Here is a 24,246-nt window from a genome sequence, read left to right on the forward strand (position 1 = left end):
TATCTATCTATCTATCTATCTATCTATCTATCTCTATATCCATATCTATCTATATATATATATATATATATATATATATTATCTATCTTCTATATCTATATCTATATATATATATATTATATATATATATTATATATATATTAAATAGGAGACGAGTTTACGAGTCACGTGCGACGCACTCAAACAAATAAGTCTTTGGGCCCACGACTAACCTATCTGAAGTGAAATCGGATCAACTCTGGGTGTATGGTGGCTATGCAAATCATTCCCATCCAGGTAGTGAGGGACGACGAAGCCGAATCAGAATATCATTCGGGCCAAATTCGAATCGATTCCCGAACTATATCCATTCCTCCGAAGCCAAACCCAAGCTTGCTCATGTCATTATCAGAGTTCGTCATTGCCCCAACAATCGCTGAAAGTTGGTTGTTAATTCTGCCGCCGTTATACCACCTGGAGTCGCCGTTGGAAGCGTGAGCCGATCTCGTATGGGACCGGCGGTCGCCGTTGGAAGCGGTGAGCCGTTCTCGTGTGAGGACCGGCGGTCGCCGTTGGAAGCGGTGAGCCGATCTCGTGTGAGGACCGGCGGTCACCGTTGGAGGCGGTGAGCCGATCTCGTGTGAGGACCGGCGGTCGCCGTTGGAAGCGGTGAGCCGATCTCGTGTGAGGACCGGCGGTCGCCGTTGGAGGCGGTGAGCCGATCTCGTGTGAGGACCGGCGGTCACCGTTGGAGGCGGTGAGCCGATCTCGTGTGAGGACCGGTGGTCAGCGGTTATGCGGCCCTTTCAGCCGGGTGTGCTGCCGCTGGTGTCGCGCCCGACGCTACCAGGCCGAGGCTGGCTTCGGCAAGAAGGTCAGGCGACTCGTCAATGACCAAGTCGGCCATGAGGCGTACATGCCTACCGCTCAGGTCGATGCCTACCGCTCAGGTCAGATGCCACCGCTCAGGTGGACTGGTCGCGCACGGAGAAGAATGGCATGACACATGTTCATTTGATCCATCTATGAGTCATTTGCGGTGTTCTGCCTGCAGGCAGGGACCGGTCAGCACTTGTGCTGTGTCTGGTAGCAAAGGCACTGTGCTGTTTGTGTATTACTCATCACGTGACGAATAATCAAGAACAGACACGGAATGCATCAACTTTGCTGCAAACTCTTAGTTAGACAAACTCTATCCCCCATATTCAAGACAGGTAACATTTCGCCTGTGACGACGCTGCGTTGTTCTTGCTTGTGTGAATTGTATGAATTCATCGTTATGTATGGTACTACTTAAATCGCACCGCTTGCTACAGGTGCTGGTGCCCATCACGATCAACATGGTGCTGATCGTGTTCTACCTGCTGATGGGCGCTCTGATCTTCTCCAACTGGGAGGGCTGGGATCTGGGAAGCTCGTGCTACTTTAGCTTCGTCACGCTATCCACCATCGGCTTCGGAGATATGGTGCCGGGAAACAGGTACTCATCCAAAGACTCTAGCGGGTGCGTCTCACCACCGCAGAGCAAAGCCAACCAGCCATCGGCCCTACGCCTGCGTCGGCCACGCTGTGTTATGACTAAACCGCAATGTCTGCACTGACCGATAGCGCGGGAGCGGTGCCATTTTTACGCGAGCCTGCGCCCAGCCCGTGTTCCTCTTCGGCGACCATACAACTCAGCTGCGGACATTCGGCGCCAAGGCGAAATGGCGCAGACCTCTTCAGATGAGTGCTCTATGTCACCATTGTCGACAGGCTTCCTCCTCGACTACAAAGACGGGCGGGGGCGCCGCGTTCAAGATGATCGCCATCACGGCTGTATTGCGTTTTTGGTAAGGTACTCATCACTGATGTCTCTTTCAGCGTGCACGTATTCTATTGGGCATAATGTGTCTAGTCATGTCAGAGCGTCCCAGGAGCAGTAGGTGCATCTTTGAGTTTCAGTGTGCGTCATGCATGTCCTATGTATGCTCACTACTCTTCTTGTGAGTGACGCAGTGTGATCGAATGAAAGTATGGTGCATGTGTCTTCACAAACCTTATGCATATGTTGTCTCTGAGCTCATTCCCTCGCCTCCGCTGGTCTGACGCCGTGCCGTCCTCGCCGGCAGGCATGGCCCTGATCAGCATGTGCATCCAGATGATGCAGGACCAGATAGTCTCGAGGTGCATTGGTTCGCCGCTGAGGTGGGCATCATCGACTCGGACAAGCGCGCGTCGCGCTCGCGCGTCAAGTACAAGCGCTCGCGCAAGGACCAGGTGCCAGAGACACCGCTCGACGCCGACGGCAACCTGTCGCAGCCCGCGTCCGGCGAGACGCCGCAAGAAGAGAAGAACGCCCCGTCGACCCGGAGGAAGGGCCGACGAGCCGCTGGCCCCGCCCCCGGCCGCACCCCGGCCCCGGCCCCGGCCCCCCCCCGGCCCTGGCCCCTGCCCCGGTCAGTAAGGTGGAGAGCGCCGATCAGCTGATCGACGAGGAGATGGGCGCGGTGGCGTGAGAGGCCTCGGTCCGCGCTGCTGAGGCCGGAGAGCTGTGAGTGACAGAGGAAAAACCACGACCAAGGCGCGAACGAGGACTCGACTCGGATCAACGACCGTGTGGCCTGGCACTATCCGTTGCCCATCGGCGTGTCTCACCTGTTTCGAGAGTTCCCGTCGTCGGCTCACGCAGACGGCGGGCGTCTCGCTATTTTGTGCACGTGATCTCCCGGGCTGGAGCCCGCGGTTTAGCGGTCCCGCTCGGAGTCAGACCGGCCCCGCCCCCCCCCCCCTCTCTCCCTCTCCTCCCCTGGGCCGTCTGACTCCGATCGGCGACTCCGACTCGGGTTCCTGCCCGTGCGACAGCCTCCAGGGAAGACCCGCGCACTGGGGCTCACTACGACCAATGGGACTGGGGGACCCCGCCGATTCAAGTACACGTGCCAAACAGCGGAGGCGGGGAGGCAGCCGGGGTAGCCCCTTGCTCTTCGACGGCCCATGTGATGCCTTCTCCGCTCCTCCCGCCCAGGCGCCGGCTCTTCCCTTTGTTTGGGAGGGCTACGTACGCTCTTCTGTTGTCACAGTGTGAATGCCCCGCGCGCGTGAGTGCAGATGAAGGTCTATTCAAAATAAAGCAAGGCATTCGGTACAGGTGTTTGCTTAATCTCTGAGTGTGAAGCCGTAAAAATTTCGATTCACTCAAAACGATTGGCTTCGAGCTGTGACGCAATTATTCCGACTTGGAATATCGTATTTTGAGCTGACGTCTATGTAGCCGAGGCATTTGCTGGTATAATACGCAATGAAGCGCCGCATGTGTTGTATGGCCAGATCGGGCTTAACCCTCTTCATTCTGCACCAACAGTATCACCGAAATGTACATGGAGTCAAATGAACCTCAGATCTCAGCGTTTTCCCTCACTCAGCATTCCCCTCATCAAGAATTGAGATGATTTTGGCCTGGGAGATTAAGTGACTCCTTGTCAAGTGCATTGGTATCCTGAGGAGAGCGTTCAAAATAAACTTCAAAGAGGTAGAGTTTTAAGTTATTTTTGTGACTTTCTGCTGCTCAGGTTGAAGGCTTCCTTCCGCGACTACTGCTAAGTCATAATTGATTATATATAATCATATCATTATTGTTACCTGATAGTAGCTGATAAAAAAGCATGTATAGCTAACGGTAACTCGTAACGTGGCATAGCGAGCGGCATTCGTTGAAGTGCATTATGTGGTTGGTTGTCTGCACCTCCGAACGACACGAGATGGTGCGCACCAGCATTACGTTAGTGGCTCCGGCTGACACATGCAAGCACGCTACCTCAGCTAAACCATACTGGTACCATTGCAGGCATTGAAGCAATTGCATAGCTTTCTTCATGCGATGTAGCCCCAGCAGTGCGCTGAGTGCCACAAACCCATTCATCGCACGGAGGTGCCATTCAGTCCTGCACCGTCGCCCGTCTTGTCTTGGAGCCCCTGTTACTAAGAGTCGGTGCACGGTGCACAGATCGATGACCCGTGCGGCGTTTTAGACTGGCGTCACAGCATCAGTACAACTCGAGGCAAGCATCGCTGTCTTAATGACGAGTCACTTCATTATGGCATGGTTGAGAGCAGGGGTCCCCACGAGGCCAGACGTAGTGGGGGTGTCCCAGAGTAACTTTGTTTGGGAAAACAGGATTGCTCAGCGCTGGTCTGCCTCTCCGGCTCACGGCAAGCTTAATAATGTTTGTTTCACTTGATATAAGAAGGAAAGGCACTCACCTTCTGGTTTTTTGGCCTTATGAGCTTAGAGTTCTTACGTTGAGTTATCGACCTTCAAAATGCCAGCAGGCACTTGTTCAACGACGTTGTAACGCTGAATAATGATTATATTGACGGTACTCAATATAACCCTTATTTAGCGTTACACCGTCCTTAACCAGTTACTCTTGGTATATTGAAGGTCACTAATCCAGCATGAGAACGTTCAACCCAGAGTGCAAGCTTTGTCAAATTGCATGCATGTTTAGGGATTACGCTAAAATGCTTGAAGTTCGGTAGTTTTAAGTCATTTCGCTGTTAGTAATTTTACATTTTTCACAGCAGCATCTAAGTAGTGTGACACTTGATTAAAGGGATCCGTTTTATGGTATGTGTAGGGAGGGAGGCACCAATAATTGGAAAGAAAGCATATCAAACCACGTCCAGATGGGTGCAACACGAATTTTTGAGGCGGGAAAGACTCGATGGTGTGTATGCAAATTTGTTGGTACCTCACTTGACCCCTCTTCTGCTCTATTCGGTCTCACTTTGACTTTTTTGCCCATGTTCAACCCTCACCAAGACAAAAATTAGCGCCAATGCATTTCAAATAAAAAGATGTTCCTACAAAGCAGACCTTCACATCTCATCATACCTCCGTACAAATCTTCACGAACACAATTTGTAATGGGTGACATTAAACGGTGGGATGTGTTCAGTGCACATCGATTGGCGCGCGTTCATCTTGTGAGCGTTGTCACCGGCTGCAATAATCATGAGATTATATTCATTGGCATCCCCCCTCTTCAAAATCATGTGTTAATTGCTCACACCACTAAACATCACTAAAAAACGCCTTGTCATTTCTCTTAGCCGGTGATTAAGCAAGCCAAGCCATCTCCGATCTGAATAAGCTAGAACACCAGCCCAGAGGTCTTACCCACCAGATCCAACCGAATTTGATGCATGGGAAGCGAACCCTGGCTATCCGTTTTACAGTGATTTTGAGAGGTGTGCAAACGCTTTTCAAGGTTTTGCAGAAAGGGCTGCGTCAAAAGACTGATATGCTTGCAGGCATTGTAGCCGATGACAAGGCTCAGGAGGTGGAAACCCACTGGCATAACACTTAGCTCGCCTTAAATACGGGAAACAGGCTGTTTATCCTATGTGACGATGCGTGCGAGCATACAGGATATTACGTTGAAATGAAAGGGTGAATGGCACCAAGTCAACGTCTAGCTGGTTTCGTGAGGTCATTTTTGCAATGCTGCTAGGCTTGTCAATAGCTTTATTGTACGATGCATCGGTTAGACTGTCCTCACTGAAAACTTCAGACTTCTGACTGCACGTGCCTACGCTTGCTTTGGTCATGAAATTCGCTGCCTTTGTTGGCAGAGCGCGCTTTTCACGTGATTAATTTAACAATCGTTCTCATATCTTTTGACCCCGTCGATATGTGCCTTTAGACTATCGGGCTTTCAGCATCATTGTATTGTTGGTATTCAACCATTTATTATTTCTGTTGGTGATGGTTTGCTGTTTTAGCTACTCTAAAGTGGTTCCGATAGTGGCCGCCCACCACTGCCAACTGCCGGTTTGCATTCTCGTCGAGTGCCATCTGACTGCAACATCAGCAGAACTTCTCCCCACGTTGAAGACGTCGTATCACAGCAGTTTAAAGCATTTGCCTACACGTCAAGCCCTAGCCGCTGGCTTTGGGTGAGCAGCTGCTGACCATGGGGGCCGGACTGCCTCACGCTCGAGCCGCCCTCACTGACGCCGAGCAGCTGCAGCCCTGTCGTCGGCGGAGGCAGTTTGAAGTTTGCCGGCAAGCCGCCAGGTGTCAGCTGGCGGACGGTGTCACGGCCGGCATTCGGGACGGGCGGCCTCGGCGCCTGAGGCGCGCTCTTGGGCGCCAGGATGAGCTTGCGGCTTGTCAGCAGCCGTTCCAGTCGGGCCAGCGGCGACGGCTTGTGGGCGGCAGGTCCAGGTCCGTTACTAGTCTTCTGCTGGACGGCGGCTGTCTTCCCCTGATCGTGCGCCGAGGTCTGGGCGGCTGCCGCCATCGTCTCCACCCGGCGGACAGCTGCGGTTGAGGCGCCGGCTGCTGGCTCTTTGCTGGAGTCATCTCGGGCTGATGCTGCTGCCACCATCGGCTGTGTAACGGGGACGCTTTCTGTACTGTTAGCTGCGACTTCTGCGGGTGGGCTTGGGGTCGCAGTTCCGTTTCGACGCACGTCATTTGCTGCGCTCGCGTTTGCGCTTGCGTTCTCAGCTGACAGCGGGGAAGTAGAGGAAGATGCTGAAGATTGGTTCGTGGTCCGTTCGACTGGTGGAGCAACGGCGGTTGTGTTTAGTTGTGCAGACTTAGTTGTTAGTGTCTCCCCGTCGACTGCTGGGTTTGACATCGTGGCTGAGCTGTTGCTGGTGCTGTTGGCTTCGCTCGCCGTCGCGACAACGTGTGCTTCGCTCGATACCTGGGCTCCTGTTTCCTGCATGGCAGATGAGCTCGTTTCAGTGGTTACGGTATCATTTGACGAAATGCCTTCTGCCGGCCTTTTCGTGCTGGCTGTTGCTGTTGCTTCCGCAGACGTAGTTACCCGAACGTTGGTGATCGTGGAGCCGGACTGTTGGCTACTCACTGGTTGCAATGTCTTGACGTTAATGGAAGTGGCGGTTGCCTCCCCTGGAGATGATGACTCGCTGGAATCGTTGGCCTTAGACATTTCTGGGTTTCTGTTTGCTCTTAGCGGTACCTTCACCGAAATATCCGGTGCTTTAGCATTCGCTGAAAAACAAACTTAGATGAGCGATGTGACGTACAGCACTACAGAACTGCTCCCTTTTCTAACCGTGCGTCATCCCAAATGCACTGGAATTCAGCACCCGCATTGATCGTTGCCAACTGCGAAGTACGGACGTGCGGCACACGCTGGCTGCTGGCCGCCATCGAGCGTCAGGGGTCAGAGATCACACGAGGCCCGCCTGGCCGATATGCCACGGTCAACATCGGGTCGTTCGATGCGCCGAGTGAAGCGGCAAATTGAGTTGCGGAACGCGCGCGGACGCCGGCCGGACCTCATGGCCCCGGGGTGCGGCGGAGCTGAGTTTGGCCCCGGCTCTCACCTGCCGAACAGGCGAGCTTCTTGGCCGCCGGGCTGCCGGTCTCCATCACCAGGCGGACGTTGAGAGACGGGTCGGCGCATGTTGCGTTGCTGGTGGCGGCGAAGCCTACTTTCTTTATCGAGTCGGTGCAGTAGCAGCCCCTGCCGCTGGTAGGGACGAGGTGTACGATTTATTCGCTGGAGAATAGAGATTTGATACGCTGGGCATGGCGTCATTGTCTGCCCAACACGCCTGGTACGTCAGACTGTGTTAGCAAACTGGCTGCATGAAGATGTTATGACGGCCGCTCAATACAGCGATACTGGCTGTGGTCCTAATATTCCTGAACGAACTCGGGACGCTTTCCGACCTTGCCTTCCCGAACGCCCACTTTCCGTCCTTACCTTACACTCCCGGCGAATGTTCCGTCCTTACCTTACACTCCCGGCGAATGTTCCGTCCTTACCTTACACTCCCGGCGAATGTACCGTCCATACCTTACACTCCCGCCGAATGTTCCGTCCTTACCTTACACTCCCGGCGAATGTTCCGTCCTTACCTTAAAGCCTCCTGGACAGACTCTTCCGCTCGTACTTTAAGCCCCTAGCCAAAGCAAACCCACATCTCTTATCTGTCCCGATCCACGGACATCCCGTTCCCACCCAGCACCCTCTTCGTGCATATCCTTCACAAACTCACGGCAGAGGACTCGTTCTGCAGAGGGTCATAGACCCACGGCAGAAGGTCCGTTCCGCAGAGGGTCACAAACCCACGGCAGAGGGTCCATTCTGACCTGCCGACCGGCACGAAGACGGCGAAGCGTTGGTCGGCGTGCCGTCGGCATCGACAGGTGCAGACTGTCAGCGAGGGCGGCGATGAGCCCGTCACCCGCTGCAGCTGTGAGAGAGCATGCCTCGGACCCGGCACGTAGCACGGCGCGTCCGGCGCTGCCGGCAGAGGCGACAGATGAGACAGCATGGCGAGCGATGTGGGAAGATCTACAAAGTACGAAAGGGCTGTGGGTCTATTTCGGGTGCAACGTGGCGGTTGTCAGACATTTTTGGGACTCGTGCGAATTAGATAAGTGATGTAAAAAGCTTTTTCGTTTTATTCTGTAGCGATGTCTATTTGACAACACATCTCATACACCACAAAGCGCACGAAAAAAGATTATGCTGGCCTGCAGCCGACAACGAAAAAACCAAACGGTTCGCGGCATGGCGGCGTCCCATGATCACGTTGGGCAATCGTGTCCATCGGCAGATCTTGGGTTTTCTGCGGTATGCACCCACTTCCACCGACAAATGGTTTACTGAAAGCGTTTAGCTATAAGGGCATACTGCGCGAGATGGAGCTTGGTAACCATGCCAACCATACTCACAGAATTCCTCCTTCGCCCCGGAGAAGGCGACCACCAGATCCCACTCAGCTGCGAAGCAATACGCGTCTCACGTTAAGGAGCAGTCACCGGACACAAGACGGCGGCGTAAAAAGCACGATCAATGACCGAAGCCAGGGGCGCTTTTGCATATAAAAACACGAGTCCAGGCGCGTCCACGACAATCTCCATCAGCGGGCTTTCCGGGATCGCGTGCAGCAGCGAAGAACCGGCACTCCTCGGTCGCCCACTCCCCGCTCATGCGGAGATTGCAAGCCTCGCGGCCCGGCGATCCTGGTGGCCGCGAGCGCGGTCCGCTGGTGTGGGCGAGAGGACAATCAGCTCACCCTGCTGAGCGGTGGCCGTCCAGCACAGGCCTTCCACGAGCAGGGTGACCGTGCAGACGAGGGCACGCGGCAGCATGTCTGGGCACTGCGCGCCGGCTTTGTTTGTGCTCGCGCCGCGCGGACGTGTCGGCTGGCCTTGGCACGTGACACGGTAACAAGTGACATGTCATCGGGACTGACGGACCGCCCGCTCCGCTATCGACCAGTTCGCAGGAAGTTCAAACCTGGCAGGCAGCCGATTTGTGCACGAGGTCGCACCGCTAGCAGTGGGGCAGTGTCACGGATCACCACCTGCGAAAAGAGGGGTACTCGCATCCAGAGGAGACGGTGTCATGGCCCAGTACACATAGGGCAGTGCCAGGGGTCAGTACCTATTGAGAGATGGTGTCGGGTGTTAGCACAGGGGCAGCATCAGGGGTCAGCAAACACAGAGGGGCTGCGTGAGGGTTCAGTACGCACAGAGGCAGTGCCAGGGGTCAGCACACACAGAGGGGTAGTGTCAGGGTAAGCACCTACCGAGAGAGAGAGAGAGAGAGAGAGAGAGAGAGAGAGAGAGAGAGAGAGAGAGAGGAGAGAGAGAGAGAGAGAGAGAGAGAGAGAGAGAGAAAGAGAGAGAGAGAGAGAGAGAGAGAGAGAGAGAGAGAGAGAGAGAGCCAGGGGACATAATTGTAGCCCTAGGGGAGGTGGCAGGCGCCAACACTTGCAGACATGACGTCAGACTTTCTATTTTAACGCTCTGTCCTAATCTCTCAGTGTCTCTACAGAGACGTAAGTTGGAATGTCTCCCTAACCTGTTTCGTCAGTTTGAAGTTTTCAACTGTTGGCTTTTTGGCATATCCTCGTCTTTTGGTTACGGAGAGCATTGTGCGAAACTGGTGGGAAATAAATACAGAACGAAGCTTTCAGTTTTACTTAATTTCACAATTTGATAAGCTTAGGTAGGGTCGGGAGTTAGGTTACGTTAGGTTAGTTTCCGGAGATGCTATTGGGAGCCGATTTACTCGCAAAGCCTAAGCGGTTAGTTTGTGACATTCGCTTTTCAACACCGCTCTGTCCACTAGTCCTCTAGTTTATCTCGTTAATCTTGAGTCTTTCTGCTCTTTGCTTTTTGGTACATTCTTGGGTGTTCAGTAAGATGAACATTTTGCAAAAACGATGAGCAATAAATGCTGAGCTAAACTTGCAGTTTTAATCAATTTTACAGGTTGGTAGGGTGTTTTGTTATTTTCCCGGGACGTTGTTGGAAACTGCTTTACTTACAAAGCGCGGGCAGTCATTTTACGACCCTCGCTTTTCAGTATTGCCCCGTTCATTCACTGACTTTACCCCAGTGTGTTAAAAACTCATATAGACACATAGACATTTTTGTTGCCTTTAATTTCGTTTTACCTTAACACAAATTGCAAACCATTACGAAAAGGGTTTATTCCAAACAAGGAACCAGCATTTGGCTGACGTTCCATAGCATAAATGTATGATGCATAACAGTTAGCTGGAACTCAACAGCAACTTATCACCTGTCAGCTTTGTGTTCGCGTGCGCGTATGCACATAGACAACGAAACCAATTAAGCCTCTGAGCATATCCTCCACTGTTGTGGTCGCTTGGGCGGACCAACTTTGAAGTCGGCAGAGAGCTGAGAAACACAGCCCGCCTTTGTCCTGTACCAAGCTGCACGTGAGGACCGCTCTTGCGAAAAAGAACGCGCGAGGAACCTCAATGGATTTTATTTACATCCACCCTCACGTCCTCGTCTATTCACGTCTGCCTTTGAAGACGGCCAGGCCTTGCTGAGAGTTCTTACGACGTTAAAAACGAGCGTTGCGAGGGAGCCGGCCTCCGGACTACAGCTGGGCCTGCCGCTGCGGCGGCGGGGGGGGGGGGGGGAGACAGTAGTCGGGAGGCGGGTGTCAGTCGGCCGGCCCAGCTGAGGCCCGGGGACGCCGGAGACGGCCACCACCCGACCCCACCCGGTGGCCGTCCCCAGGCGGGGGAGCGCACTCCGCAGCACAGCAGGCCGCTCCTCAGATAGACGGCCACCACCCGACCCCACCCGGTGGCCGTCCCCAGGCGGGGAACCGCACTCCGCAGCACAGCAGGCCGCTCCTCAGATGCTGATCCAGACGGCCGTAGTGCCGACGAAACCTTACAAATAGGGGCTTTGTACGGCCGATATGGTTTACTCAATAAGCTGTTTCAAAGCTTAAAAAGTGTTCTGCAAAGGGGTGCCGTAATGGGTTTGTGCAATCTCAAACAATTACTTCTAGTCGTAAATGCTGCTGTAATATAATCAGGGAGCTTGCACAGAAAAACTCCCTCTTGAAGTCCCGACAGTATGCGCAAAATGCAACGTTTCTGCATTGAGAGACCATGCGCCTTGGGACGGCGAAGATCGGTTGGTTGGAGCGTGCATTCACGAATGGGCGCGGAATCGTGGGTTCGGGCTCGGTTACCGCGCTGGTGTTTTGCCGTCCTCTGTCGAGTCTTGGGTCACGAGTTGTGGGTCATGAGTCGCGGGTGCATGAATCGTGGGTCTGTGAGTCGTGGGTTTATGAGGCGTGGGTTCATGAGTCGTGGATTCATGAATTATGCGGTCATGAGTCGTGGGTTCATGGGTCGTGGGTTCGTGAGTCGTGGGTTCATGAGTCGTGAATTTATAAGTTTTGTTACCGCACCGGCATCTCATCGTCCCTCACATAGACCCGGCATGTGATGTGATGTCAAAGAACATAGCAGGAACGTGTACTGTTTAAGGTCCCCCATTAAAATTAAGCCCCTAAGCTTTGATGGGCATTTAAACGCCCTCCTTTTCTAAGTGATTGGTCCTGTCTACCAACATTCTTTAGTTCGATGTGTCGGAGGTGTTAACATATTGCATTGATCGATGCGAAATCATTCTTTTCGCGAGTAGTTTTCCGTTTATGGTGCAGCAATTCTGCAAGGTTTTGGCCTGAAACGAGTGCAATGGAACACGTACAATCTGGTGAAGCTGTCATTGCTGCAGCATTCTAGCTGAAAGCGATACGACAGAAAACAAGCAAAACAGCGGCTTTTTGCGTTGTTGTGATGAAATAACAAAACCCTCTAGCAAAATATATTTGAGGATCAGGCATTTCCGGGCAAATGAATTAAATGCACACCTCCATCTGAATACCAAAGATATTGCTTACAAAACCACAATATCTTTCAAAGTGGTTGGTGGTTTATTTCAAAACTGACAGCAGCACAAATCACTACACAGACGCACTGGCAAACTTACTTTTAAAAATGGCACTCTAGCACAACACTTCAAAATTTATTCAGCAATCATACACCAGCAGAAGCCCGTTAGGCTCAAGTTTGGCGAGGGCAGGGCCAACCCGATCGCGGTCTTGCGTGTGATGACGCGCTGCCTGAGATGATCTTGCAGCCGGCTTCCGGACTCGCAGCGGTGTGCGGTGCTGCTCTATCTCGCTGAAACTTCCAGCTATCATTGTTTGCTCTCCGCGTGGTGTTCCACATCGGTTCGAGGATTTATGTTTTCTGCTTCGTATCAGCGGGTACCACTCTTCCGTCTCGCTCAGGAAGAAGAAGGCCGGCTGCATGGTCTCGCCGCTGCTGATCGCCATGCTGACGCAACATCGCTGATCATGCGGCGTCCTCTCGATGGTGTGGTCTGGTGACTAGGATCCCCAAAAGGCGGTGTGTTGGGTGTGTTCTGGTTCCGCGGCAATCGACTATCCAGACCACGTGCACATACTCTCGATATGGCCTGTGGAGCGTTGGCGGTCGCTGCTTTACCTGTATCCTGCAGGGGAACTTTACGAAGTCGTCAGGTCATTTCCGGCCATTTTCCAGGGCGAGCTGCACGGTAAACCAGGGACTAGCCGTGCTTACTCAGAGACTTTGTGAGGTGCTTTTTCAGCGCGTATTTGACCTTATCAAGGCTTCCAGCAGCCCGGTTGGTTTTGCATCCAAATCGCCCGTGAATGTCAATGTTAAAACGCTAATGTTTTTTGCACGCCATCTTCTGATAATCCGTCTCATCACAAAGATAGGCTAATGCTCTTGACGCTACGTAAAGCCCACCCAACCATGGGGCGGGTACCAAGAGGAGAAGCATGAAACACGAATTCCGAGAGAGCGAGCCAGTAGACAGAGAAGGTCTGGGACTATGAAAAGGCCTTATCCGGCATAATTATCCTGCGATGTCAGAAACCCGAGCGAGAGTGATTGCAGCACGAGACGAAAGTGAACCCGAACGAAAATTACATAACACGAAAGTGATCGAAAGCGACTGTTGCGATCTTGCAGCCTGAAATGTTCTGTGGCATAAACGGTCATGTCCCGCCCTTATAGTCACCAAAGCAGTTGTTCTTTGTGTGGTGAAACACAGGGGTGTGGATTGTAATGAGAACTGGCAAACTCAGTGAAATGGTCGCAGAAAAACAGATGGGCAAAAGCCACAGCAGCTCGTAATTGACCAGAACAGAAGTTAGATCACACGTAAAGTTCCGCAACCCACCTCGTTAAGACCGTCCTCTTGCTGCTAACGCTGCTACAATGCCGCAGTCTCAACAATGTTACCGAGACATATATGAAGACACATATATTGCTGGCAATGATTGACTGACGTGCCTGGCATGACTTGTTGACATGACTGATTTTGTAGATCCAACATTCCTACCTGAACCACCGGAACCAAAACACTAATTGCAAAGCACACTGACTGATTAAGTTGGGCAGAAATTCATTATATATCGTAGCGCATTCAGTTTGCCTGCGATGCAGTCTACTTCGTGCATAGCAAGCATCGATGCAACCTTGCCCACCACGTGATGTGATTTACTCCAGGGTGGGGCAGGTTGCATCATTTGAAAGGGCCTCAGTCAGAGTTAAGTTGCCAAAAACTGGAGATGTGCACCCCAAAGCCTCACCACTACGCATATAGCTGTGTGCCAAATATATGTGCAGATGTAAGCATATCAATTTTACCATCAGTAGTTTTATTGTGAGGAAACTTAGGGTGAAAGCTTATGCAAGTCTCTGTACTCTCCCGTACTGAACAAAATGGTTGTATTGGCAGCGCCGGGTACAGTCCAAGGTCCCGCTTGTCTGGGAGGCATGTGTGGAATAACGCGTTTCCGTCCCCACCACGCTTTCTCCTTCTGCTCACTTGTCCATGCTCACGACCCCTGGTCCGCATTCAACGCTTCAAATATGTTTTTCAGTGGTAATCCATAGAGTTTTTAATGGATTCCATTAGTGTACTCCTCTGACATTTACTGGCAGTCTTCATACCGCACGATGCGCATACAAATGATGTTTTCGGGCAGCAAACTGACGGCACGGGCGGCTCGCGGCACGTTTTCGTGCACGTGCTCGGGCAAGGCGCCCGCTTCTGCACGTGCCAGCGTGTCATGCTCTCGGCTATGACCTTGACCGTGCGGTCATCTGGGGTCCACACAAACCAGCCCTTGTACGTGATAATCTACACCGGCAACGTTGTGAAGAATGTCTTAAAAGGTACGCAAGGTCGGAAAAATTGAACAGGCCGGAGAGCTGATTCCAAGTTTAACGCCTGCTCGGGTGGGCAGGGTCAAATTGACCCCCGCTCACCCGAACGAAGGTTGTCTTCAGCCGGCCACCTGGGCGCGTGTTAGCCAAGGCGCTTCCCGGAGCAGGCCCTTGCCACTCGCAGGGATCACAAACGTTCCTTTATTCGCACCAGCGGAGGTGCGCACGGCGGTTGTTATGATGATGGCGGTAGCGACTGCAGGGAAGAAGTGAAGCGCTGTTACGAAGTGCTGACAACGTAACTTGGACTAGAAAATAGTTAAAATTGATTTCCTTATCACGTTTTAACCGCGCGGCAGCGGCCCTACCCGGTGCTATTATTACACGTAAGTGTTTCTGAGGTTTCACCTGAGTATGTTTTTGAAATATTCCCCGAAGGTGGGACACTCCCTTTAAAGCGGTCGACCAATGCAAAAGTACACACAAAGCATGCATTTCAGCTCCATCCTTGCTTTATCTCACCCGTGCGGCACTCTCACCCGCCTGAGCCACCTCAGGCGTTCCGCAGCCCCACCTCTCGCCACCGATCAGCATATCTCTTTTACATCGCACCCTTTTATTTCTCCAGGGACAACATCTTTGTAATTGTAATTTGAAGGCAATTTCTGGCAGTTTTCTGCCGCACATTCCTTCAGCCGTGTAAATGGGATGTTGAAAGAGGCCGACGGGGCCGGCGGCTGGCGCCATTTGCATAAGTCGCTCGGAGAACAGCAATCTCGGGCGGGAGGTGTCGAGCGGCTGGGCGAGGGCGGCCCGCTCGGAGTCGGAGGAGTCGGCCGACCGGGCTCGAGCCGCGCTCGCCCGCCGGCCGGGCGAGGGTCGGACACGACCCAGCGGGGTACGTGCCGTCATCCGGCCTGCCGCGACCCGGTCAGGCCGCCGTCGCCATTCCGGTGATAGGATGCAGAGACATTCGTTGCGCCGGCTGAAGGGTGGAGGGCCAAGTTTGAAGATTGGAGTGGGTGTGCGGATGACGCGGGGAGAGAGAGGGGGCGTAGGGAGAGGGAAGAGAGGGAATAGAGGGAGGGGAGGGATAAAGGGAACGAGAGACAGGGATGAAAAGATAGAGGGAATGGAAAGAGGAAGATAGAGAATGTGTGAGAGACAAGCAGAGGGAGAGAGAGAGAGAAGAGGGAGAGAGAGAGAGAGAGAGAAGAGAGAGGGAGGGAGAGAGAAGAGAGAGAGAGAGAGAAGAGAGAAGAGAGAGAAGAGAGAGAGAGAGAGAGAGAGAAGAGAGAGAGAGATAGAGAGAGAGAGCGAGAGAGAGTAGAGAGAGAACAGAGGGAGAAGGTTAGGTGTTTGGAAGGGTTTGACTGACTTACGCTCAGAAGACTTCAGAAAAGCCTCAACAGAACGTTGACTACCATTACCGACAGAGCTGCAGCGACGACATCTCTGTGAGCATCGCAGGTTCATATCTTTGGGTACCTTCCGCTACGTGGTCTGACTTTAGGTGCATACTGTTACGTGGAGTGACTGCGGACAAGCGTTTTTCGACCCCGTGTTTATCGACAAACTGCATGCAACTGGTCGGTTTTCGTGTGCGCCACTGTCCCTGAACACGTGGACATATGCGTCGATGATACAACACTGGTGCTCGTGTAACGCTTCACAAGTACGACACAGCATGCAGCGCATGCTTCTTCGTAATATTACTGCCACCACTCGATTTGCTATCCTTGGCCTATGTAGATCATTCTTAGATATGAACGAATGCATGTTTGCACAGCGTTTTGGATGTTGTGGCAACGACAGCATTGATTGTTACAGTAATATTTACAGCAATGATATAATGCTTTGATGTGTAACTGGGCACCAGTTGTGTCATGGACGCTTCTTGCGTAAAATGCCTCAACATTTCGAAAGAATGAATAATGACATTGGAGGGAATTCCAAGTTTCTACGCACGCTTTTTTGTATGAAGCAGCGTGCCTGAGTTAGATAAACCTGTGTTGAAACAAAAAAGCTATTGGAACCTCATAGATTCTCGCTTATAGCTACGTTATTGGAAAAAGTTGATTATGTTTTCAGAAAATGTCGTAGCAAACACCTTCAGAAAGGCGACAATTGCATCAGTGACATAAGACAACGAAAGCATGATATCCCTTGTAGTTTCAAATGTACAGTTGGGTCAATGCATCCCTAACCTTTTGCTCACCTCTCCTCCCCAAATCTGGCATGAAGCTGAGAAAAAGGGGGCCAAATCCGTGGAGAAACGCGTCTTTCGATCATTTTGTACGCAGAAATAATCACCTTATCTCACTCAGTCCTTAAACCCGATCATGTTACGATGCCACATCCCTAACCTGCCCCTCCCACTGCCCCGGCCGGCTGCATCGGGCGTGGGCGGCCGAGGCTCAGAGGGGGGAGGGGGGATCCCGCCCCGCCCTCGGCAGCCTGGCTTCCGCTCATTTCGCCCGCGATCGCGGCAGATACGCGCCCCGACAGCGGATCGCCGACGGCTGATTTATTACGGCCGAGTCGGCGGCGGCGGCCTGCGGACCCAACCCCGCCAGCCTCGAGCCGCCTGCCGACACCGCACCTGGGGTGGCACCGGATGCCGCCTGCCGACACCGCACCTGGGGTGGCACCGGATGCCGCCTGCCGACACCGCACCTGGGGTGGCACCGGATGCCGCCTGCCGACACCGCACCTGGTGTGGCCCCGGATATCGCCTGTCGACACCGACCTCGTGTGGCCCTGGATATCGCCTGTCGACACCGACCTGGTGTGGCCCTGGATATCGCCTGCCGACACCGCACCTGGGGTGGCCCCGGATGCCGCCTGCCGACACCGCACCTGGGGTGGACCTGGATACCACCGTCCGAGACCACATCTGGCGCGGCCACGGATGGTTTCGGGTGACGTAGTGCAGAACGGACCTCTGCGCTATTGGGCGAACACAAAGGTATTTGAAGTCATGTAGAGTAACGCAATATTTGTGTTTATTAGGCCACTCTTTCTTAACCCGCCGGAAGCGTGCAATCTTGTGAAGAATAAACTTGTAGACTCATGAGCTCATGTGCTCATGCAAGTGGTTCCTAATGTTTAACCGTGAAGCACGGAGATGAATATCGGTGGAATCAGACGTCGGTGTTATTCCCGTTCTTCGTAATTCACCACGTAATGTCTGTCAGTGTTTGGCGTGCGGCTGAGTCGTTTATTATGTAGCCCGATGATTAGCCCGATGATGGCATGATTTTTGATGAGACAGAGAACACCTTGACCTCAGGCTAATATAAGCGAAAAAAGCATGAAATATGGTTTTGGACTATCCAGAACTTTTGCGGTTAAATGAGTCTCAAGTCAAGATGTTAAGTATGAATTGGCCCAGAGAAGGGTTATAACTTATTAGAGAAAACTTGAACAGCATAAAGCGTTTTCGCTGAAGACATGATGATGCGGGAAGAAGCGGTGACCAGGACGCCACGTCTCCTCAGTCGCTCTCAGGGCTGCTGGGCTCGCCACCGCTGAGGATGGGTGCTCCCCATCCTCCTGCGCCTCATCGTCACAAGTCCATTGATTAAGTTCCTCCCCAGCACTGAGGGTCCCGTGTAAAATTTTCAACAAGCTTAGAGCGTGTATCGCTGACGAAAAGGCTCACTCAGCGCGCTGACATTGTTAATCGTCAGGCTGGATAATTTGCTTACGGCTTGCCAGGAAACTGGGAACGGAACGATTGAAGCACAGCCTTCCCCCATGAAGCTGATCTTAGATAAATGAACGGCCGATGGCGTACTACCCAACCGCTGGAGGAAGCATGTGATGCGGCGATTGTCTTGGAGACAGGCCATAAGCCCGCTTTCTGATCTTGAATTCGGATGTTTTGCATGATTGTGTCTATTTTGGACTAGAATTCATCCTTGCCAGTTTCCGAGGTCTCACCTCCATCCGCAGCCGAGTTCTGAGCTCGCCGTGTGGAGTCACGACGCCGCCGAGGCGAGATACAGAAGCCTCCAGTTATGCTTGTCTGATGTTCGCTCTTGCCGAACCGCATACGCGAGGCGTCTTGAACACAAAGCGGCATGTCTGCCCGCTGTCATACAGCAGTCAGACGGCATGTCTGCCGGCTGTAATACAGCAGTCAGACGGCATGTCTGCCGGCTGTCATGCAGCAGTCAGGCGAATCTCTGCCGGCTGTCATGCAGCAGTCAGGCGATATCTCTGCCGGCTGTCATGCAGTGTTCAGGCGCCCGGCGTTACATCAGTCGATTACGAGCGCTACGGCACGCCATCAGTAGCGTGTCAAGTAGGCCAGGCCTCTCTCCGGCCAGCAGGCCTGCCTCCGTCAGAAATCCCGGACCACTCGATCTTTATTTGGCCAGCATTTCCATCCCCAAAGACCGCCAGATCTTCCTCGGCATCCAGAGCACCGTGGCAAGTGTGTACTTCCAATTCGAATGTGCCGCTCGTTTATCATCGACTCGGGCGCCTCCGGGAAGTCGCGACCGCGACGAAAACCGCCGCCGCCCGTTTGATCCTTTCCGTCGTCGGAACCGACGCTGCCGACGACCGAGGTCAGATTACAGTCGGTCAGCGTTCCCGGCGGCAGGCATGAAGCGACTCCGCGGGCGGCACAGGCGGACGCTACCATGCGTGGCAAACGGAGCCGATAGATTGACGGTGAGGACAGGACTCACAGTTGCTAGTCCAGGGAAAGCTATGATCTTCTGTGTTCTCTTCGGGTGTTTTGTGGTCTGATCACGGCGTTCATTCCTTGCGATGATATTTTGGAACTGAAGATATGCGCGAGAAATAGGTCAACGTAAAATCTGAAAAATGTTTTGTATGCGGGTGGCCACTGACGTGCAAGTCGTTAAGAAGCGAAGCCTCGCGGCATCTTGATGATAAATCCAGAGATTTCGGCAAGTTGTCTGCAGTGGCGGGACACGCTTGGCTTGCTGCTCGGAACAACCATCTCGCACTCCAGACAAAGATTTATGGCGTTCGCCGACACCCAGCGCTTTTTACGTCAGCCATCTACATTTCTCTTCTCAGGGCAGTGTTCGGCAAATTTATGGAGCCAAATATCTACGATGCCCTCGAGCGGCGCGAACGATCGCCTCGCTGTTGGACGCCAGCCGATTTGTGGTGGACATGGCGCCCTGATTCATGCACTTCGGGGGGCCATAAAACAACTCTGTAAATTACTCCTATCTGCGGGGTCTTCTTGTCGGTAACGGCGCCGGAGAGTTATTGTTGAAGATGCTCGATAGAGTTGCCGGCAAGGAGAGAATGTGTTGTGAAAAATTGGATGGGGCGTCGCAGCAGCATTCTTTTTGTTGAATGTGGTGCTTGGCGTTCGAGTATAAATTACATACGCGTCAAATGCGACAGTTGTTATTGGAGTTTGCGAGGCTTTCATCTGGTTTGGTTACATTGTTGGTAGCAGGAGAGTTTGTCAAGCTGCATCTCTTGGGGTCCGGCTCCTCAAACATGGCAGAACAAAACCAGGCAGGACACGGCAGGGTATGCAAGGACCGCTCCTGCTCCGTCTTCCAGTCCGTCAGAGACACCCGACCAGGTAACAAGGAATAGTGCAGATGGCAGTGTGGAACAGGAGAGTCAGGTCAGGTTCAGGCGGCATGGCACATGAGAGGACAGAAGACGGTAGCATGGCACAATGCGGAAATGGACAAAACAAAGCAGCGCGGAGCAGAGCGAAACAGGACATGTTTTGACAAGTCAAGAGAGACCAGATGGCATGTTCTTCCTGACATGTACTGTCCCGCGCAGACCTGACATGATCTGTCCTTTTGTGTCCAGTCATGTCCATTTATTCCATTCCTACCCGCCCTGTGCTGACCTATCCTGTCTTATCCTGTGCTGTCCTGTGCTGTCCCGTCCTATCCCGTCCTATCCTGTTCTGTCCTGTTCTATCCTGTCCTTTTCAATTCCTTTCCTGTCCTGCTATGTGTTGTTCTTTCATGTCCTGTCCTGTCCTGTAATATTTCTGCCCTTTATTTCATTCCATTCCTACATGTCTTGTACTATCTCTGCCCATTTATTCCATTCCTACCCGCCCTGTGCTGTCCTGTGCTGTGCTGTTCTGTGCTGTCCTGTCCTGTCCTGTCCTGACCTGTCCTATCCTGTCCTGTCTTGTCCTATCCTGTCTTTGTTAATTCTGTCTTGTCCTGCGATGTGCTGTCCTTTCATGTCCTGTCCTATACTATCTTTGTCTTTTATGTTCCGCCCGGTCCTGAAAAAGAGATACAGCGGGAGAGAAGAGAGTGTGAGAGAGAGAGAAAGAAAGAAAGAGAGGAAGAGAGAGAGAGAGAGAGATAAAGAGAGAGAGAGAGAGGGAGAGAGAGAGAAAGAGAGAGAGAGAGAGGGAGAGAGAGAGAGAGAGAGAACGAGTCGTCTATGGTATCGTGTGTTTGCGTGTGTATGTATGCTTTTTCTTTGTCCTACTTAATTACCGATTCCTCGCTAAGACCATGGGCGCAAGCACACTAAAACACTTGCTGCAGATGAACGAGTTTTAAATGAGTGATGATGACCGTGCCTGCATGCCCGATATCAACATATGGCGCAAGTCTTCCGACTTCACTTTAAAATCCCAAATGTCCAAAGTTATGTTCCAAGATTATGCATGGCCGCTGGGAAAAGGGGCCATTTAATAGAGCACGGACATTTGTTTTAGATACAATGTAAGATTAATCGTGACAAATGGGAAATAAATTTTGGCACGGAGTCGTCCTGGACGGCACATGACCGGAAATCTTGCCTATGAAAGGCATCTTCACAAATGCCCGTAATACATGGTCTGTAACGCAGCTCTTCGGCATTTAATGTCGCTCATATTGATTACGAACCATCGCCACCGTGAATGTCCAGAGCACATCCTGAGGCCACCCACTCCCGAGTGGTGGATCGGTAGAACGTGTCGGACGACGGTCTGTTGAAGTGATGCAGGTCCAGCAGAAGGCCTTTGTCCCAGAAGAATGAGCAGTTCAGTCGTTCTGCAGAGGAGCGCCCGCCTGACAGGCGAGCGCTTCCCATGCTTGCTCCCTGAGCTTGGGTGCCGTTTTCGGTTAGATAGCCTTGGCTGAAGGTTAGTGCTGATACGTTTGGTCGTCTGACGTCATCCTATCGATGATTACACGTGCGTCGTGTCGGATGCGATGATGCATCTAACGGATGATGGCTTGGAAGCTGCGCAAATCTTCAGGTTTATAGCGCCAATATGTTCTGCGACAGCATGTGAATTTTGCTATCGATGTGGAGCGTATAGAAAAAGTAACGCTCGAGATCAAGCAGACAGGAATCCAATTAGTATTACGGATGTCAGTGTCAAAAACGGCGACACTATCCAATATCAAGTTCCCGGGGTGATGGTTGAAGCTTTGCAACAACATGGCACTTAATCGAGGTCACTAGCCAAATAAATACTTTTTCGGCTATGAGAACTGCTGAGGGCTGTTTGATGATCCAGCGTGTAAATAAGGGACGAGACATTAAACACAGTACAGAGACAAAAAGAAACCCTGAAATGGCGAAACGCATGCAGAGCATGCACCCAAAGTTGCAAGGGACAGAGTGGGACACTTCAGGAAATAATTGCAAAACGGTTTCAATCAGGTCAACCAATCATCGGCAGCATACTCCGGCGGCCTGGACTGAAGAATACAAAGGAAGAAAAGCACTCTCACCTGAAGAAAGCCAAAAAACTAGCATCCACTCTCTGTCCCGGGCCATGTTGTCCGCCACATGTGTGTCAGATACATGGGAGACCAAGGGCACTTCACGCTTTGCGAAAATGAAAGGCCCTGTAACGCCGACTTCTATGCTGGCCGTGATGTTGATTAGTAACACTTCGAAATATTTTGACTATGCTAAGTAGCCCTTGCCTCGACAGAGCAGCTGTGAAGACCAAAGCTTGATAGAGATATTTCAGTACAGACGCCAAAGTCTCGTTCGAAAAAATCAAAAGTAACAGGACGTACCATGGAGCTCTACATATTGGACTTAGACGCTATAATACTATGAAATACAAGTATAATGACAAATACTTGCAAACGGATAAGGTCATATAAAAGGTTCAAGTTCCAAGCGAATTCCCTAGAAAGGTGATGATGTGGAGAGCCATCAGCGTACATGGGCTCTTGGAACCAGCTGCCTGCAGAAGCATGGTGACCAGCACCGGCGAGTTCTGCCGAGGCGAAATAAGCGTAATTTGTAATGCGAAATATCTGGAAAATGATTGTAGGTGTTGCCGCAAGACTCAGATGGTGCTGTACAGTGCCCTAACTAGTGCGCATCGGCCCTCCTCGAAGAGTTGCCAACACCGCAAGTCAAAAAGGTATGGCAGGCTTAGTCAGGGCTATTGTTTTCGAATTGTTCAATCTGATACGTCAAATGAGTGCTAAATGAATACAATGCATCTTTGAGACGGCTTCTTCGACAATAAGACATTTGAATTTAGGACCGCAGCTAGTTTAATTCAGCTTTGGTCAGATATGAGGGTCAGACCGAGGTCAAAACTATATTGCTTTTTTACACAGGGCCTTGCTTCGTGAGCAGTTTTTGACGCTCATTTTGAATTGCAACGGATGTGTTATATGAACTTCATGGTGTCAGTAAAGGTCATTGATTTAGAATGAATCTGATCAGCAAGTTGTTATAGGAGCATACCGTCTACCGGAATCATTGCTGCTAATTATGCTAATAAGCATAAAGAAATCAAAACGATTTGCAAGTGTTTTGCCACCGTTACCTTCTGAAGATAACAATGTCATTGACCTGAAGTAGATAATAGTGAACTTTTGCTCAGCAGAGGTACCTAGGTTTAGGTTGGTTGCAGGAAGAGGTAGGTGTGAGGGAACCTCGGGCACCGATCTGGAGTGTGACCTTCCTTAACCTTATTTCACCAAAAAAGTCATTTACTAAGGGCCTTACAGCTTGATACTAGTCAGTTCACATACAAGTCATCTATTCTGTGAATATGGTGCCCTTAGCCCTCGTAGTTTCTGAGATCTGAGGGGGTCAAACTCGGCCCCTCACCTAGGCGATGTCGCATTCAACCGGCCACCCGGACTCGCGCTAAATTCTGAAATTATGTGACATTCCTAACTGCACCCAAATGTTGCGGCGGACTCTTAACGAGCCAAGAAGAGTCTTGGCCAGGGCCCATTGGATGGGTCGGTGTCTCTAGATTGAGCCCACAAAGATTCGCTTTAGAGTTTGAAGGGACAACTCCATGAGGTGTTCTGTTACGTGCCGCGTCTTTCTCCTCGCCGACTTTGCCCTGCGCTATTCCCGTAAAACTTCGGTGTTAACAGTCGCTCTGTGGGGGCGAGTAATGTATTGTATATAAGCTTTGTTCACACTAGCATTATAAGGCAGGGACGTTCTTTGGGTCCAAGTCTGAACTACACAAAAGCTGTCATGAACAGGGGCAAACCCCACGGAATGCCGACTTCGGAACTTTCAGAATATTCTATTGTTGCTCCAAAAATCAGCGTCCTAGAATCGGAACTTTCGATCTTTGGGATTAGCGGACACCAACAAAACAGGTGCTATTTACGAGCATACCTCCGCTCGACCAGCCAATACCGCACCAGTTTAGTCCCCGCGCGTGCCCGCGTAAACTGTGGGCAGCGATTTCGTTCATCCCTTTGGCCTTTCCGAGTCTGTCGGGCCACCTCAAAACAGACATTG

At 51.9% G+C, this 24,246-nt stretch overlaps 1 protein-coding gene across 1 annotated transcript; it reads right to left on the reverse strand.

Annotated features, from left to right (window-relative positions):
* Nucleotides 1-5,746: 5,746 nt before the first annotated feature.
* LOC119100370 (proteoglycan 4) lies at nt 5,747-9,106 on the reverse strand. Its single transcript, XM_037223470.1, has 5 exons — nt 9,031-9,106; nt 8,687-8,734; nt 8,099-8,252; nt 7,327-7,472; nt 5,747-6,988 (listed from the first exon to the last, which is right to left on the reverse strand). The coding sequence occupies exons 1-5, from the start codon at nt 9,104-9,106 to the stop codon at nt 5,889-5,891; spliced, it is 1,524 nt and encodes a 507-aa protein (XP_037079365.1). The 3' UTR covers nt 5,747-5,888.
* Between the last annotated feature and the right edge of the window lie 15,140 nt (nt 9,107-24,246).

The sequence above is a fragment of the Pollicipes pollicipes genome, unplaced genomic scaffold, assembly GCF_011947565.3.
Source record: "Pollicipes pollicipes isolate AB1234 unplaced genomic scaffold, Ppol_2.1 Scaffold_4881;HRSCAF=5763_pilon_pilon_pilon, whole genome shotgun sequence".
NCBI classification, from domain to species: Eukaryota; Metazoa; Arthropoda; class Thecostraca; order Pollicipedomorpha; family Pollicipedidae; genus Pollicipes; species Pollicipes pollicipes.